Source organism: Mus pahari, chromosome 4 (assembly GCF_900095145.1).
Source record: "Mus pahari chromosome 4, PAHARI_EIJ_v1.1, whole genome shotgun sequence".
Taxonomy (NCBI): Eukaryota; Metazoa; Chordata; class Mammalia; order Rodentia; family Muridae; genus Mus; species Mus pahari.
In genome coordinates, this window is record NC_034593.1 from 34,771,417 (window position 1) to 34,790,884 (window position 19,468).

Below are 19,468 nucleotides of genomic sequence, written 5' to 3' on the forward strand. Positions count from 1 at the left end.
TTTATTTGAGTTAATTTTATATCCAGCTATAGCACTGAAGCTGTTTATCAGGTTTAGGAGTTCTCTGGTGGACTTTTTAGGGTCACTTATGTATATAGAGGGAACATTTCAATTCAGGGGGCATGGCTAGCCAGTGTCCTCCCTCAGCCTGGCTTTCCTGGTCTGCTGCGGATCTGAACCCAAGCCCGCCTGGTGTAGCAAGCACGCTCCCACCTCCGGATGCAGCAAGCATCTTCCCGGCCTCTGAAGTAGTTTTGTGGTTGTAGTTTTGTTTTGCTTTTGTCTTTCGAGACACCCTCACTCTGTACCCTGGAACTCACTGTGTAGCCCAGGCTGGCCTTGAATTCATGGCAGTCCTCCTGAATTAGTTTCATTTTTTAAAAAAAATACAGCCCTATACATTATAAAAGGTTTTCTCCTCCCCCTACCCCTTTATTGCTTTCTTTGGTATTACTCTGCCTGTTTGCTTCGCTCCCCATTCTTTAAAATTCTACACTCCGCCTCCATTTCTGCTGTCAAGGTTGCTGTCCTTCCTACACAGGAAGGTGACACTGTCTTTCTCACACTGGATGACCGTTCAGGTGGCCTTTTCTCTTCCCCACAGTGATGTGGAGCCTGAGTGGCTGGACAGTGTGCAGAAGAACGGAGAACTGTTCTACCTGGAGCTAAGTGAAGATGAGGAGGAGAGCCTCCTTCCGGAGACCCAGACAGTGAACCACGTGAACCACGTCAGGTTCAGCGACAAGGAGGTCATCATTGAAGAGGACAATTCCAGAGAGAGGAAGAAGTATGAGCCCAAGCTCAGGCGCTTCACCAAGATCTTGAAAAGCAAAAGCCTTTTGCCTAAGCGTCACCACAAAAAGAACAGCAGTAACAATGGGCCTGTGTCCATTCTGAAGCATCAGTCCACCCAGAAGACCGGAGTCACCGTGCAGCAGCGGTACAAGGATGTGACCGTCTATATCAACCCCAAAAAGCTAACGGCCATCAAGGCCAGGGAGCAGGTCAAACTCTTGGAAGTACTGGTGGGGATCATCCATCAGACCAAGCGGAGCTGGAAAAGGAGCGCGAAGCAGGCAGACGGAGAGCGGCTCGTGGTGCATGGCCTGTTGCCAGGAGGCTCGGCTATGAAGAGCGGTCAGGTCCTGGTTGGTAAGTGCTGCAGCCAGCTCCTTTCCTTGTTTGCTGAGGTACATGGTAAAGGGCAGAGCCTGTGAGCCATGGGGTAGAAGACAGAAGTTTCAGGCTCCAAGTAAAGTTGGTACTTTGGTGTCCCGCATGCCCTGGTCTTAGAAGAAGGGGCTTCCAGGCACCGAGGACACATGCCGCCAGTTCAGACTGGCAAGCAATCCAGTTAATCTTCAAGTTTTTTGAATAATATAATTTTATTTCATCTTGCTTGTTTGCTACAAGAAGAAAGTAAGTTGATTATATAGTGATCATTGAGGCTGTAACAGCTGTATCCAATAACATGATACAAAATATGTAATTTATGAATAAAAATACTTTTAAATTGCATGTTTGCACTTGAGAACACCAAGTTCTTGGAGTGGCTGTAGACTGTTCCAGTTGACCTTCTCAAGGACGGTGATTTTATACAGAAGTCCCTTTGTAAAGGCACTTGTTTAAACTATCCCACCAGTTTTGAGCAGAAAAAGACAAGTTATTTTGAGCATTTTGAGTATTTTTGCATTGCGATTTTAAGCTATGTGACACAATGTATGAGCTAGTTAGCAACTGTATTATTCTTTATAAAGGTAAGAGATAGTCAAATGTGAAAATATATTCTTTCTTGTAGTCTGTCTGTCTATCTATCTATTTATTTGTGTCTGAGCACATGCTAAGTGCCTGGCAGGCAAGTGATAGTACAACAATTTATGTAAAGGAGCTCACGTAAGAGTGGAGGAGGCACATCAGAAACAGGCAGTGTCACAGCGTGACAGGCTCCATGAGAGAGCATCACACAGGCCATTCTCAGGATGCAGTCTGAAGGGTATCTGTCAGAGCGTGGGCTCCAAAATGCATCTCCACATTGTTGTGCAGTGAGATGCGGTCTAGCCAAAGCAGCAGGTATCCGATCCAGTGGGAGACCCTATCTCAGGGCAGGAAGGCAGAGAGGGTGAAGAAGGAAGACATCCAACTCCTTGTTCTGGCCTCTGCCTATACATAGGAACAATACCCCCACACTTGTGCATGTCACACACACATGCTCGTACTCACAGTTCTCCTGGGTGGAAAAAGGCCATATAAGAAAGGCAGAAGACTGACTTCTGGGGAGAGGATTTACCTTCTAGGGTTTTCTTTGCCCTGGCATTGTTCACCTAGCTGATGCAGCTCTGGGAGCGTTTGATGTATGAAAGCCTCCTTGCTTGAGGAAGCCAGCAAAGTTACTGACTGCCTGTGAAGTACATGGCAGTATATAAAGATACAGTAGTACATAAAGAAACAATAGTGCCATTCCATCATCATTGCTGTTTCTGCCAGATGTGTGGTCTGGATGCAAGTACGCGTGGAATGGCTTTCCACATACACAAGGGAGAGCTGCGGATGGGAACGGTTAATGCGGAATGTTCGTGTTGGTATATGCAGAATAGAATAGCGTCAGAAAGGCAGCCCCATGCAGAGACAGTTTGTGAGCTCCAAGGGTTGTGCCCTAAAATAAGCCGCTATTCATCATGACTCAACATCTTCAGATAGCTTGTGATCACAAGAGAGGACCAGCTGCCAAGCTATGGTGCGTGATCCGTCCATGTTGTAAGTATACTTCTTTACGTGCCAGACATTCTTTTTAGCTTTGGGGGTGTTTTGTTTTTCAATCTTTAGATATTTTTTTCCTCTACTGTTTTAAAGTATCAGTAGTGTTTTGTATGATTTACTGGGTTGGGTTTTGTGTGTGTAGTGCGTGTGTATATGTGTGTGTGTTCCCCCTATATATACTTATCTATCATCTCTAATGCTGTATGTATAAATTATTTAAAACCTCTTACAAAGTTTCAATTCATTTTATTTATTTACTAATTTTCAGATTAGACTCCAGGGAATGAACTGTTACTAAGTTAGCTTGGCACGCAAACTATGGGGTTCGTCACATATGTACCCAAGAGCTGACCTTGATCTCCTGACTCTCCTGCCTCCGCATTCCAAAAGTTAGGATTATAAGCATGTGCCATAAAACCTGGCTCAAATTTTCTTTAACAAATAAAAAGCTATATTTTTCCAATGCCTGCATTTGATGACTTGAGATTTCTCAAGATCTCATCTCCACCAGTAACAGGTTGTTTGTCTCAGTATTTCAGTATGACCGCAGTTAGGACACTACACAGCTACCGACTATAGCGATATGCTTGTGAACATCTCTCTTTGTGAGTGTGAATTGTCTGCTCACAGCTGTTAGAACTGTGCCTGCTATTAACAGGACAGTCAGGCCAGTGATGTACATCCTTTTACAACAACAGCCCATCCTGCATTTTCTCACTCAGATTTCAGAGACTTGCTGCTCTTGGGGGTGGTGCCAGTTTTGGCCGCTCCCATACATTTCAGTTTCTGAGGATTTCCTTAAAGATTTGCAGTTAGCTGAAAGCAGTACCCAGCTGGCATCGTCTTCCCAGAGCAAATAGAGTTTATTCTCCTCCATACATGGTAGAAGGTGCCTAGTGCCTTGGTGGGGCTTTTTTTCTTAAGTATTTTTCATTTTTGGTCATCGTAATTGGATATTTTTTCCAGAGACTAAACATGAGTCTGTTGGGGCATGGCTACTTGAAGGGTGTATTAGTCAGGGTTCTCTAGAGTCACAGAACTTAAGAAATGAATCTCTGTATATAGTACATAAAGGGGGAATTTATTGGAATGACTTACAGGCTTCAGTCCAGCTAATCCAACAAGGGCTGTAAATGAAAAGTGCAGGAATCTAGAAGTTGCTCAGTCCCACAGGCTGGGTATCTCATGCTGGAATCCTGCAGAGTAGGCTCCAGTGCCAGTGTTAGCAAGGCGAGGGAAGGCAAGCAGGCAGAGACAAAAGCTTCCTTCATCCATGTCCTTATTCAGACTTCCAGCAGAAGGTGTGGCCCAGATTGTAGGTGTGTATTCACCACAAGATCTGGATAAAGTTACTTGTCTTCAAAAGGCCTTTCCATCTTTCTGTCAGGCTAACTGCTTCAGGGTAGTACGGAACATAGTAACACCACTGGATTCCATGATCATGGGCCCACTGTCGCACTTCTTTGGCCGGAAGCAATTCTGCACGGAATATCACGACTGAAGAGAAGGTGTGCTATATCCATAGATGGTGGCTTTATCTGGAGCAGGAAAGGCAGGCCATAGCCAGCATAAGTATCTGTTCATGTAAGGGTGAGGAGTTGTTCTTTGCGTGGAGGAAGCGATCCAATGTATTCAGCCTGCCACCAGGCCACTGGCTGATCACCCCGGGAAATGGTACCATATCTGGGTCTCAGTGCTGGTCTCTGCTGCTGGCAGATGTGGCACTCAGCAGCATCTGTAGCCAGCTCAGCCTTGGTGAGTGGAAGTCCATGCTACTGAGCCCGTGCTTAACCCCCATCTCTACTACCATGGCCACTTTGTTCATATGGCCTTTTAGCAATGACAGTGATGGCTGGGGAAAGAAGCTTACTGTCTACAGAACGGGTCATCTTATCCACTTGATTGTTGATGTCACATTTTTGATAAGCATTTGCACGGGACACAAGTATCTTCACATTCTTCATCCATTGGAGAGCTCTCTCCTCCCCAGATGTCTTTTTCAGCAATATTCCTATTGTTATCGTTCCAAGCCCCTGACCATTCAGCCAATCGATTGGCTACAGCCCAGGAATCAGTGAAAAGCTGCATATCTGGCCATTTCTCCTGCCAAGCAAACTGCAATACTGTGTGTACTGCCTGAAGTTCTTTCCACTATGAACATTTCCCTTTGCCATCGTGTTTCATGGTTGTGTCAGCAAGGGGTTGTAATGCTGCAGCTGTCCATTTCTGCCTGCATAGCATATACAGCATAGCATAGAAATATCAATAAACCAGGCCCTCATCTGCTCTTCCACAGTCAACTGATCATAAGTAACACCCTATGAGGCTATAGGGTCACACTTGGCAGAAGATAGCACTGTAATTGTAGCAGAAGTGGAAACCATAGGCATTTGGGGAACTTCTTCATGTAACTTGCCTGTGCCTTCAGGACCTGCTCCTGATCGAGTATACACCACTTCCCTGTGAAACATCATAAGCCAGGCCTCCATCTTCTGCACTGCTCTCAACATTCATATCTCCCAAGCTCCTCCAGGGTATCCCACTGAGATCACAGCACTCAATGGTTCTTCTAGCTCAAAGTTCCCAAGTTCTCCCTCGATGCTTCTAAAAACACGGTCAGGTCTGTCACAGCAATACCCCATGATACTAGTACCGCCTTGTTTTAATTAAGGTTTCTATTTGCTTTGTTGAAACACCATGGCCAAAAGCCAACTGGGGAAGAAAGGGTTTATTCATCTTATACTTCCACATTGTCGTCCTTCTTTGAAGGACGTCACACAGGGCTGGGACCTGGAAGCAGGAGCTGATACAGAAGCCACGGAGGGATGCTGTTTACTGTGGTGTGTCACCTGCTCTCTTATAGAACCTAGGACCAGCAGCCTAGGATTGGCACCACCCACCATAGGCTGAGCCCTCCCCCACTGATCACTGAGTTGGATCACATAGGGTCATTTCCTCAACCGAGGCTCCTACCTCTCTGCTGTCTCTAGCCTGTTTCAAAAAAGCAGCTCATACAAAGCGGATGAAGCAGGAGGAGTGTGTAGCATTTATGCTGTTCTCATGGACTTGTAGGTGTTAGAGAACTCACCCAGGTAGTGGTCAGTCATGTGTAGCTTGATTTCCTCCTGGATGAAAGTCTTGCTGTTGTACGCACCCACGTCATACTGCCTACCCATCCTGAGCAGGATGATCAAGTACTTCAAGTGAGTCTTCACCACTTGGGGCTCCTTCATCAGTGGTGCCTCCTTCTTGGCCTTTCTCAGGTGTTTGAGTAGTGAGTGCTGCTTCCAATACAACATATGGTTCAGGCCCTGCCTCTGGTGGGTGCTGTCCAACCGTGCCAGCTGCTCATAGGACATGTTTTCTCCTCTGTTCTACTTGTACCGTCTTGCTGGCTGCTGGGTCAAGGGTAGATAACTGGGTTTTGTTTTTTTTTTTAAGGTTAAGAAGGGAGAAGGAAATCATACATTATCTAGCTAACTATAAATAATGTTTATCTTTTCATTGCTTGTTTGTTTTTTTGAGAAGACATTTCACTATATAGTCTACAGGTTGGTCTCAAGCTTGTGATTCTTGCCTCTGCCTTCCAAGTGTTGGGATTATATACACCATCCATCCCAGTTTGTATGTTATTTCTCCAGATTACCCATCTGCAGACTATTTCTGATAAAGAATGAAGATTTAAATTCCATACTGTTTTGTATAGTTTCTTACATCATCAACAATAGATTTAATTTTTTTTTTACATATGTGTATTGTTACGTTTTCCTTTAAAATGTTTGAAGATGTGTGCTCACTTTTCAGAAATGTTTTTGAGGTATGACATCCATTCACAAGTGTACATTGATCATTTTGATGTGTGTGTTGTCCTGTTTAACAGACTCCTTGGATCAAAAAAAATCAATATTTTCAGGACCCAGAAGGCTCTGCTACATATCCATGATCAGTCAGCAAGAAGCCTCAAACTATGTCTATGAGAAAGATTCCTAATGGGCTAGGGAGGGGACTAAGTGACTAAAGCTCCTGCTGCATGAGATCCTGTGTTCAGATCCCCAGCACCCACGTAAACCCAGATGCAGTAGTGTGTATGGGCAGTCTTAGTGCTCATGGGCAAGGAGGGGGTGCGGCGAGACAGAATCCCTGGAAGCTCATGGGCCAGGGCTGAATAAGAGGCCCAGTGTCAAGCAAAGCAGAAGGCTAGGACCAATACCCAGATGTTGTCCTGTGACTTTCATGTGTATGCTGTGGCTTGTATGCTACCCTCCCCCTGCTCCTTCCCCCACCCGCGCCACACACACAAAGATGTCATTTTTAAAAAGGAGAGAAAAGGGAAGTTCCACATGTCTGCTATGTAGACTTGTGTTGTTTCTTCAGTTTAGTTCTGGGGTTCACAGTGAGACAGTTCTCACTGTGGAGCTCAAGCTAACCTAGAATTCACTCTATAGCACAGGCTGATCTCAAACCTGCAATCCTCCTGCCCTCAAGGGCTGTGATTACAGGTATATCTGCCATGCTCGGCTAATAGTCTGTCATATATAGACTATTTTTTCATTCCATTATTGCTGTTGAACTTTTTTTTACAAATAAAATATTTGAAATGCTTTTTTAAAAGATTTTTTTTTTTTATGGGCACCTAATATGTTGTTCTCTGTGCATTTCTGCTTCTTTTTCAGAATACATTTTTGTGAGTTTCTGCCAGCAGTAACACTCACTTCAGTCTGGGTCCGTCCTGAAAGGCAGGGCTGGGCTGAAAGGGAATAGAGGGTGAGAGAAACAGGGCCAAGACAAAAGGTGTTCTGATCGAAGCCCAAGGTTTAATGAAAGGAGCTCAGTTTATATAGTGGGAAAAACCCCAGTCCCCAACCCCAGTCTTTGCAGGCACAGGTGAGTGTCTGTAGGGGGGTCCAAAGGATGTTGTCTCTGGAACATCAAAGGGTCTTCTCAGCAGGCGATGGAGACACTTTGAAGGACAGTAGGGCAACCTTGGCATATCTGAAGATTACCACCTCCAGTGAATCTTAGGGACAGCAGAGGGCTGGGCTTTGAAAGACAGCAATTAGTATAAACAGTAAGGCAAGTTTGGCAGATCTGAAGATTACCACCTCAGGTGGTCTAGTGGTAGCAGAGAGCTGGGACCCCCCCCCCATTTTCATTTCCCTGTTTGTACTCCTTGTGCCTTCCCAACTTCCTCACAGACAGTGTCTTTGCCACATTCAGTCTCCCAGAGCACTCCTTCTCATGCTTTTCTGCTGTCAGAAGGACGCTGGAACCCAGATTCTGGAAGGACAGAATTTCAGAGCTTCTTCTCTGGGAAGCCACTGGGCAATTATTTCCTTCTGTAGAAGTGGACAGAGGCGTCAACAGTAACTACTTAGGGCCAAATTGCTCATCACTGATAGACCTGGGGTCTTTGTGTTCTAATTCCCACTCAAGACTCTGGCCTGCTGTGTGGGTTACTTCCGTAGATGGAGACAGGACCAAAGGATTTATTTCACACTGATGGTGAAAAAAAAAGAAGAGGAAAAGAAATTATTTATTTACTCTATTCAAAATATAATTTAGATATAAGTATCACTCTGCAGCAGTGTATAATTTAACCCAATCAATTCATTTTTGGATATTTATCTTGAAAAACCATCCAGAACAGATATGCAAATTAGAGTTGGCTGGTCACATCAGGCTTACTACCAGTGTTTATATACCCTGTCTAAAGGGCTTAAATAATTTATAGCATAGGGAAAGTATTTAGAACCCAAGTAAAATATTATTGTGCACAGCCCCCACCTGTTTATCTGTTGTCTGGCTGAGTTCAAGATGGACCTGGTAGGGAGATCCGAGCACTTGAACAAGACCTTTATCCACCAAAGCGTGAAGTTTCTGTGTGGTCCTTAATAGAAAAGATTTGCTGAGCACAGATCGAAATGGGAAATAAAAGAGGACGGACAGAGTTGAGGGCGTGAACACCTGAGTCCAAATATCCAGTATCCGTGTGTGTGTGTGTGTGTGTGTATGTGTGTGTGTGTGTGTTCAGGAGTGATCCCATATCTGCTTATAACCCTATTGGTATGGGACAGAGACAGGAGGATCTAAGGGGTTTTCTAGTTTCAGGTTCAGTAAAAAGTGTAATAAGGGACTGTAGCAGAGAGAGATCGAGCAGGACATCTGATCCCTTCCCCTGTCCTCTTGTTCACATGGATACACAGACTAACATACGTGTGTGCATATAGCACACACACACACACACGCACATGTAGGAAGAAAAACTATGAGCACAAAACTGTTTATCAAGAATTTACAAATCAGTGTCTTAAGTATTTAAAATATTATAAAAATGTCAAACAAGTGTATGGATATTTACACTATAAGTTATGTCATTTGACCAATAAGATTACAATTCTATAAACTTGTACCAGCACAAACATTTCTGCTACCTGAGAGGCTTAAAAGAATAAAAATGATTTGTTCTTCACTCTGGTGAACATAGTAAGGACTAGACTTAGCGTTCAGAAGTAGTCGTAGCTGGCGTGCTGGGCGTATCTGAGCATCTCTGCAGTACTCTCCTAGCCTACTGTGAGGTAGAGTTGTGCACTGGCAGGCCACGGGTTTCATGCAAGCATCTTCTCAGCTTTCCACAGTGGAGGCTTCCTTTTTAACATTTTACACTTCATAGAGACAGCATGTGTCCTTGTCACTGTACAGTAAGCAGGCTTGACCTGTGCTCAAGACAGACATGTTCTCTGACATTGAAGCTGTTCACTGTACAGATATTCTTGAAGAAACAGCAGAGTGTAGACCCAGCGCCTTGGTTCATAAGACATGCAGAAACCTGAGCAACCTGTGGAGACGCATGCGCCATGCTGTGTTTACGCACATGCATACCAACTACTCTCCCTCAGAGAGTAGACAGTTGGTCTTCCTTAAGCCTTTCCTTGATTCTCTACTGCAGTGGTTTGGAATAAGATGTGGCGTATATAGTTTGAAATTACGAGAAAGCATCCTAGATATAGTCATGTTAACACAGCTCACCAGGGTTTTGATAGTACTTTTTAATTATGTTCTTATAAACCGAAGGTCCCAGGATAAAAGCTAGACGCTTGGCTGAAGACTCTACAAGGCCCAAGGCCTAGTGACTGGTTAGAACTTCATAACTGAGCTGATTTGGGGTGTTGCAGATGCAGCCTGTTTATAAAACCTTATTAGGGTTTTATTGCTCTAAAGAGACCATATGACCAAGAGAACTCTTATAAAGGAAAACATTTAATTGGGGCTGCCTTACAGTTTCAGAGGTTCAGTCCATCATCATCATGTTGGGAAGCACGGCAGCATCCAGGCAGATACGGTGCTGGAGAAGGAGCTGAGAGTCTACATCTTGATCCATGGCAGCCAGCAGGAAGGTCTCTTCCACACTGGGTGGACCTTGACCATAGGAGCTCAAAGCCCACCCCCACAATGACAAATGTTCTCCAACAAGGACACACCTATTCCAACAAAGACACACCTTTTAGTGGTGTCACTCCCTGTGGGCCAAGCATCAAACACATGAGACTATGGGTATATACCACACAGACCCAAGTTATCTTAGACTGTCATTAGCCCTGGTCATTGCCCATCCATGTCTGTCTTTCAGGCTCACATAACTTCCCACTTACATCCTTTTGACAGTCAGGTAGGACTTTTGAAACATATTCTTACCAAAGCAAGAGCTTGTATCAACCCCACAGTTCAGACTGTTCCCTGAAAGACATCTGATACTTATGAAAGCTTCCCATGGTGTGCTAGCCCACCTACCTGGCATCCTCACCAGTAAATTTGGTAACTGTGCTGATTTGCCAGTTCCTTTTATTTTGGGTCATGTAACCACTTCCACAGCAGAACATGTTTGGGGCTCCCCAAATCTCTGTTTCCTGGGCTATAGTCACTTATTTAACTCAAGAATAAATTGACTCTTACTCTCTTTTGGGTGAGAGCTGTATTTTGAGTCAATAGTTTGAAAGTAAAGTTTCATCCTAAAAGTAATCTTGATATGGGATAAATACAAGCATTTGGAGAACAGTCACGAGAAAGAAGATTTTGATTGGCATGTGCTGGCCGTGTTGATACTGTCAGAAGCTGTTGTGTGGACACCAGAGAGTGATGGCAGCAAGCATCACAGTGCATTGAGATGTACCACATGGACTTAATTAAAATTTCAGCTGGATTCTTTAAAATTATGTGTCTGAGGAGTTAGATTTAATTGTGTTATGTTCAATACTTAACAAAATTTCCGTTTGTCCTTTAGGTTCACATAACTCGCCCAGTTACCCCAAGACTAGACGTATTCATATCTTTAAGTATGCGTGGATTGCAGTGGCGGGCAGCACAGTAGATGAGTTGGGGGACTGGCTGTGTTGCTGATGTGTGGTCTAGCCTTGGCTACGTCCCTGGCTGCACCACATTTTCCATGGTTCCCTTGAGGAAGTCTGGGCAACTGTTTTCTCGTGTCGCAGTTCTGGAGCTTTTTTGGTTTGGAATATTCACACAGTCGTCTTTTGTTTTTCTGTTTTTAGGCGATGTCCTTGTTGCTGTGAATGATGTAGATGTGACTTCTGAAAACATAGAAAGAGTTCTGTCCTGCATCCCTGGGCCAATGCAGGTGTGGACATCCCTTCCTATACTGTGTACAGTGTTGCTTAAAGTGCATGCGTTCTGTGCTTCTGTCCTTTGTAAGATGCTGACGTTTTCCTCCCGTGTAATGGGTGAGTCCCACTCATGCTTGAGCAGCTAGGGCAGCTTCACCTCTTGCTAACACTTGCCTTTGGGGCGTTGGTTTAAAAGGTGAGGGATGGCTACAAATAAAATGCATCCTATGTAAAGGAAGCAGCAGCAGTGATGAAAGTAAACCTGACTGTGAGCTTAGCCTTAGAGCTAAGTGTTTGCCAGTGACAGCAGAGCTCTGAGAGGAATCCCTTGAAAGCGGTGGGCCAGGTATGGCGGCGGAAGTGAGTAAGTGAGTTAGAGGCCAGCCTGGTCTACATAGCAAGTTCCAGGACAGCCAGGACTATGTAGAAACCCTGTATCAAAAAAAAATTTTTTTTTTTAGAAAAAGTAAATAAATAAGTAAGCTGTGGACTTCATATTCTCCAACTTAAAATCTCTCATATATTACAAGCTTATCTCTTAAGTTATAGAAGTACATAGAAGCTGTGTAGCTGTGCTGGAAGTCACTGAGATCTGCCTGCCTCTGCCTCTCAAGTACTGAGAGTAAGTGTGGGTGTCACCATACCCAGCTCGAAGTGTTTCTGTTGTTTCTTAATATGGCTCTGAATGTTTTGAAACCTGTCTCAGTTAGGGTTTCCATTACTGTGGAGAGACACCATGACCAGGGCAACCCTTATAAAGGAAAATGTTTAATTAGGGCTGGATTACAGGTTCAGAGGTCTAGTCCATTATCACCATAGCAGAAAGCTTGACAACATGCAGGCAGACTTAGTGCTGGAGGAGCCAAGAATTCTACATCTTGATCCACAAGCAGCAAAAGGAGACTGTGTCCACACTGGGCAGAGCTTGAGCATAGGAGACCTCAAAGCCCACCCCTGCAGTGACACACTTCCTCCAACAAGGCCACACCCACTCCAACAAGACCACATTTCTAAAGATGCCACTCCCCATGGGCCAGGCATTCAAACATACAAGTCTCAGGGCCATACTTACTCAGACCACCACAAAACCTAACTAGTATTTTCTCTTAGACCTGTAAACTGGAGTTTATGGCACGCAGGAGAGTAGAAGGAGCTTGTGCTGTCCTGAGGCAGTCAGCCACCATGTGTACTGTGACACAGTGCCTGAGGAGGGCAACTTTGAAGGTGGAAAGGGTTACCTTGGTTCATGGTGTCAGAGGTTTCAGTCCACGGCCAGCTGGCTCTGTGTTTTGTTGAGAACACTGGGGAGAGGCCGCTGTGAGGCAGGCAGAGCCTTATTGTGATAAGAACAAAATGACTTACTTATAGTCAAGAGGCAGAGAGGGGGGAGGAGGGGAGGAGAGGAGAGAAGAGGAAGAGGGGAGGGGAGTGAGGGGAAGGGAGGGGAGAGGAGGAGAGAAGAGGAGAGGAGAGAAGAGAAGAGAAGAGAAGAGAAGAAAGAGGGGAGGGGAGTGAGGGGAAGGGAGGGGAGAGGAGGAGAGGAGAGGAGGGGAGGGGAGGAGAGGAGAGGAGAGGAGAGGAGAGAGAGGCTGGGTCCAAATGTCTTCCTCAAGAGCATTCCTCCAGTGGCCCCACTTCTCTCCATGCTCTTCCAGGCTCCACTAACCCCCAGTGGTGTCATATGCTGGCAACCAAGTCTTCAGCATGTGAGCACTCGGCCAGCATTTAAGACCCAATCATCATCATGTCCTGCATTCACAGGCGTGTGCCTGTATCACAACCAAAGTGCATTTAGTTCATCCATAAGGACCTCCAAAGCTGTAAGTAACAGGTCCTCATTGCTCAAAACCATGAGCCCACAGGCTGCCCAAGACCTAGAGAAATGCAGTGTGAACATCCATCAACATGAGAATAGACTGCATACTTCCCAGGTGATGCCATAAACATTCTCATTATACAGGAGGAGGCAGGGAAGGAGCGAGAAAGAGTCAGACCTGAGCAAGGCTAAAGCCAAGCAGCCAGGTCTGCCACCTGGGACATACAGTGGACCCACGTACTCCAGAGGCCTCGGCAGGCCTGCCCCTGTGGCCGAGCTGGCTGAAACCCACATGGCAGCCACCTTAGGCTGGCTCTGCTTACAGTCTGGCTTCCCTTGGTCAATGCTCCAGCTTCCTGGGGTTTCTGACTTTCTAGGTTTTCCATTTCAGCTTCAGGTTCACTCTCATAACTTCACGCCCAGCTCACTGTCAGGAGCTGCCTACAGAGACTGCAAACCTGCTAACACTGTATGACCTCCTACACTCTCCTTTGAGATTTTGGTTGAAGCCTCCCCGGGCCCTATGACTCTAGTATTCTGCGTGCCTGCAAAACTACCATCACATGGTCTGCCGTTTGTCAAAAGCTTGGTAGGCGCACTTGATCTACAGTTACGACTATGGCACCTTAGCCTTACCAGCTAAAAGGATAAAGGATCCTAGACAGGCAGTACCCTGAGCATACCTGTGCAGTCTGGGTTTTCAGAGCTGTTCTCTTGAAAGGAGTTCTGCTTTCACATTTTTGAGCTAAGGGGTGGGGTGTGGAGCTGGGGAGGGGTCCTGGTCAATCCTGAGATGCCCTCAGAATGTTTTCCCTATTGTCCCAGTGCAAAGTCCTTGGCCTCTTTTTAAGAGTGCCGATCTCACCATATTTATTGGCGGCAACTTTAAACATACTCAATTTCTGGCAAAAATACAAGTTTTTTCAAATGTTTCTGTTCTGTTTCTTGTTCGCACCTCCCACTGTTAATCTGTCTAAGATCAGCAATCAACACCCACGCCTGGATGTTGTGTGGCCTTTAGATTTCCTGGTAGATTAATTAGCCTGTCCCCTTTACCCCAGCCTCTCACAGAGTTGGGGTGCATAGGTAAAATGCATTCACGCTCTTTCCTGCCATGTAAAAAGGTCAAGCTGCCACCCAGTTACCAATAGAGTCTTAATTTATGCCTGAAACCTAATGAGCCAGGCTTTGCTGCCTGCATTTTCCATTTCTGTCAGGCTTCGGGTTTTCTAAGTCCTTAGCTGAACTGCCCATCAAGCTGCTTAGAAAACCCAGACTTTTCTATCCCGTTCTTCTTCCTGCAAACCAACTCCCCGGGCTCCTGAACCACATCAGGTACAGATGTCACAGCAACAAACTACTTCTTTGTAAAGTTGCTTATTAAAAAAAAAAAAACAAACAAACTATTCTTTAAGAAGTTCATGGATAAACTCAGTGCTTTTCACCTCCCCCCCATCTCCTCCCGCTCCAGTCTTTCTGGACTCCCCCCCAGGATACCCCCTTCTGATCCCAAGCCCCCTCCAGGCCAATCAGAGCTGCTTACATGTGCATGGGTGTAGAACATGTCAACTGACCATGACACCAATGAAGGAAGATGACCCTCCTCCCTCAGTGGCCGTCAGCTGCCTGTAACTCCTCAGGGAGGAGTGGGGCCTTGTGCCCCTCACCCCTCCACACAGTGCAGGTTGACTTGACCCTCTGCAGGTCTTGTGCAGGCAGCCACAGTTGCTGTGAGTTCCAGAGCGCAGTTTCTCATCAGAAGACGCTTAGTTGCAGAACCCTCGGTTCTTCCAGCCTTGCTGCCTGCTACCTCTTCTGCAGTGCTCCTGGGTGTGTCTCCATTTCATCAGATTTTCTTACATCTAAGGTTCTAACCCTAAGAGTCCTGTAAGATTCCAATGGTTAGTCTTCCTATTTTATACCTAAAGGAATCTGGAGCACCAGCAGGCTGAGACAGGAGGATTGCAAGCTATACTACCCGGTTTAATGAGATCCTAAGAAAGAGAACATTTAGAAATTGCTTAATGGTTTTCCCTAAGTTGTAGAATCAGTTATGCAAAGTACTAGATTTTTTTTTTCCAAACTAACTCAAAGCATGCTCCTTCCTTTTATTTTAACCTGTGTGGATGCTGATGTCTGGTTCCAGACCTGACTGAGATAGACCTGCTTGTGACTGTGGCATGGGTAAAACAGTCCCTCCAGCAATAGGGAGAAGGAATGCAGGTTTACAGATAATCCCACCAGAGATTTTAACCCAAACATACCAAGTAGTGACATATTAAACATGCCCTCAGAGTTTGGAGTGTTCTGCAGCTTCTTGCCCTCCAGCAGACAGTGTAATGGGAAGAAAGGCCCTGGAAGAACACATCAGACCTCCATGTCACACTTCATAGAGGCTCCAGATCTACAGTTCTCTCAACTGTAATCAGAGGGGGTGTAAAGGCATGTCTGCGAATCTAGTTCCAGCTCTACTGGTGTGTGCTGGCGTGAGATCCAGAGGTACACAGAAGCCCATTTTAACATTTCAAAACTAGCTGGGTATTGTTCCCCCTAGGTGCTTCCAAAGTGTTGCTAGCATGAGGGGGTTGGGTTGTAAGATGATAGACCGTGTGCTTAGTGTGTCCAAGACTTAGAAAGCTCAGTACACACACAGCATTGTGAAAAGGAGGCCTGAGAACTACTACACATTAAGACAGACTGAACAGTGTATGCCTGCACTGATGTACTAAATAGTAGCACAAGCTGAGTATTCCCTACCAAATATGCTTGCAATCAGGAGTGGGTGAGTGCTGGGGGAGGGAGGGAGGGAGGGAGGGAGGGAGGGAGGGCTAGCAAGATTATAGAAGCACAGTTGACTCAATTTGGGAGTATTATATGGCTGAACCTCCTATATATACTTAAAATCCCAAACTTTTAAAGCACCACATTGATGCTCAAAACATCTGGAATTTTACAGCATTTCAGGTTTAGAGAGACCTGGGAACTTTCCAAGTGTTGCCTTAAAAACTCAGTGAGATTGCCCAAAAGGGGAAGAGGCTGGAGGAGAATTTGCAGAGCCAATTAGACTTAATTCCTTAAGCATTATTCATGAGGAGTTTCAGTGCCACTCACCAGCTGAAAGGGAATAGATAAGATAGCCTTGGAGCTGTGAGAAGGGCCCACCTGACTCACTGGTGCAAGGCAGGCCAGCCTTGTGGGCATCAGGCCTTCACAGCCCCACAGTGTGCACCTGCACAGAGGGTGGAACCAAAGTGCAAAGGTTTGTTTGGAGAGGTGGAATGGGAATTGCTTCTTACACAGCAGGGGTTGAAGACAGAAGTGCAGAGGAGATAACCAGAGCCACAAGAGGATGGGTTATAGAACTCTCATCCTAGGACCTGAGGGAACCTGAGCTTCATTACTGAGCCTAGAAGGGAGGACAGGCTGGGCACACTGCACAAGGAAGGAGGCAGGAGATGGGGAAGAGCATCAGAAAACTAAAAGGAGGTTCAAGTAAGGGTTATTAGATACTGCTTAAGAAAAGGTTATCACTGTAGCCACACAGTGCCTTTAAGGTTCATTAACTTTTTTAAAAATGGTGCTTATCTTTTTATTAGTTGTAAATTTCTCCTTATGATAGACCAAGGCAGCTGAATTATTCAGCATTTATAGTTGCTTACCATCTTGGACTTTAGACATGTCTTTCCGAAGTGTAATTATCTTTCATGATGGAACTGACCTTTCTTAAATCAGAGTGGTGCTAAAACAGAATTTTAGTGGGTGATCCCATGGGGTGCGTTTCTTCGTGTTGGTGTCATGGCAAGATGTAAAGGTCCTCGCACCACAGAAAAGAGGTGATGGAGTTTACAAAACATACTATCAAAGTTAGTTTTAAAACATACATGTCACTCTCACAAGCGTAGTGAAGTGGTATTCAATTTTAGGTTATTGCTGCTTTCTATACATCAGCATTTTTTTTCCAGTTTACCAGCTCATTTCACTTTTGTCATTTTTTTTGAGGAATCACAGTCAATCTTTAAACCTTCTCACCCACGGGAACCTCAGCTGGAGAAAATGCCCTCCAGCCTTGGTATGAGCCATGGCTCCTTCTCTAAGGTTCCTTTTTGTGGGTCCTCCCACTATGAGTACCTGCCCCTCACACACACACACACACACACACACACACCCCACACACACATACACACACACACACACACACCGCGGAAGAGCTATCATCTTTGACACTAAATACTGCTTACTCATGTAGCCTGTCTGTGTCTAAACCACAGACCAAGCCACGTTTTTTGTAACATTTATTTATTATGCACATTTGTTGGAGGTCAGCAGACAACTTGCAGGAGTTGGTTTTCTCTGTCACATGGTTCTCAAATATCAAACTTGGGTCATCAGGCATGGAGGCAAGTGTGCTTACCCACAGAGCCCCCAAACATTCAGCTGACATCTAAGATGATAATTCCTAAAACTGGAGACTCTCGGCTCTCTCTCACTTTAATTACATGTTAATTTTCATCAGTTTAAAAATAACAAACCTTGATCATTCTTACCATAGTTTGATATTTTTTTTTAATTTTTTTTTTAGTTAGTTTTTTTTTTTTCTAACCACATATTAATTTTCTACTCAGACTTTTTTGGTACAATGTCCAGATACCAAGGTCCCATTTTTCCACATTGTGTTTACAGGAAACCTTTTTAAAAATCCAGACACTAGGCTTTCCCACGTGGAGTTTCCCTTTCTGCTTTCCATGTAAGCCCCCGTTAGTGTTAGCACACTTCACCGTCACTATGTTTGTGCATCCGGATGAGTTTGAACTCCTTTCTTCACTACATGGAAATTAGCATCTATCACTAGTAAATATCTTAAGCATTGACTGTCAGAGCGCAGTTCACTCTGGCATGTAGTTTTAGAGGTTCTCGGCTGTGATTGGCTGTATGTGTTACCCATCTCTTAGTTGGGGCCAATCACTGACCTCGTGCAGCTCTTGGGAGGGAGGAGGGTCATGCTGGCTCTGGGTTAGAAAGGAGAAAGTCTGTCACAAGCAGGAGATGCATGGCAGGGCCACGGGAGCCTAGGAAGAGACTCTCCCCCTGGGCAGTCCAGGAGGTGCAAATGAAGGCGCTCAGGTGTTTTTTTCTTTTTTCCCTTCTGATTCAGTCTGGGACTCCCACATCCCAGATGAGCCCTCCCCAGAGTAAACTAAGGAATAGGGATCGGGCTCCCCCAGCCCCCACCCCCCTTACCTGAAGACCTTCCAGCCTCCCACTGGCTCTATACCACGGACCAGGCCTTTATCATGCGAATTTTTGAGAATACTTTTCAAACATGAAACTTGCTTATATGATAAATACCGACTCTTAGAAAAAAATATATGGGTGTGTAGCATAGTTCACTTTGGTAAAAGCCACTACCAGCTCCAGAGAAGCAATTCGAACACAGCCCCTTACTTCTTTACCCTCCCCCAAAAGGAATACCTAATGTTTTTCTCTTTTGGAAGATATATATATCTTTTAAACAATGTAATACTTGTAGCAGTTGGATAAGTTGGCTAGTGTTATAGGGGTTTTGTTTTAACAGATTTAATACTTTAAATGGAAGTATATAAAAATTATTTTTTAAAAGTGATCAAAGAGTGTTAGTACCTACCACATATTTGGAATTAGAATGGTACTTCATAATAAATTATTAAAATAGTAATTATTTAGTATTGTTTCTAGTCTTTACGTATTTTCCTCAAACGTAACTTGCTACATTAGTACAATGTTACCTGCTTTCGAGCATTAGCTAGTCTTCTTTATATTTGATTAAACATTAATTAATTAATATACAGTCTCACTGTATAGTCCTGACTGTCCTGAAACTTTTTGTGTAGAGCAGGCTAACCTTGAACTCACAGAGATCCACCTGTACTTGCAGGGATTAAAGGGAACATCGTGCCCAGCCTACTCTTATTTTGAAAGATACCATTTGGCTCTAAACTAAAACTTTATGAATTGTTCCCTTTAAGGGGACAGTTTTTAAATGTAAACATTCAGAGCACTGTGTGGCTCCTGAGTTCATGATGACGTCAGCAGCATTCATCAGATGCTCACAGGGGTGCATCTTTGAGTTGGGTGGTGGGTGATGGCCAGCTGGCACTGGGAAGTGTCTCTGTTTCCAAGGGGAGGTACCCGAGAAGTGGAAGGTGCCTCTCAGCAGCTGGAAAACAGCCGAATTCTGGATTCTGACCGATCTTGACATCAGGCTGTGAAATTAAAACTATCCTGATAAAAGTGACAGCTA

The 19,468-nt window shown here is 44.8% G+C and overlaps 1 protein-coding gene across 1 annotated transcript in view; it reads left to right on the forward strand.

Moving 5' to 3' along the window:
* Positions 1–19,468, forward strand: part of Intu (inturned planar cell polarity protein) — a 59,895-nt gene that overhangs the window by 11,235 nt on the left and 29,192 nt on the right. The window contains exons 2-3 of the mRNA XM_021196521.2: positions 605–1,152; positions 11,304–11,389. Of these exons, the coding sequence (XP_021052180.1) occupies positions 605–1,152; positions 11,304–11,389 (634 nt within the window). The remainder of the gene's footprint in view (positions 1–604; positions 1,153–11,303; positions 11,390–19,468) is intronic.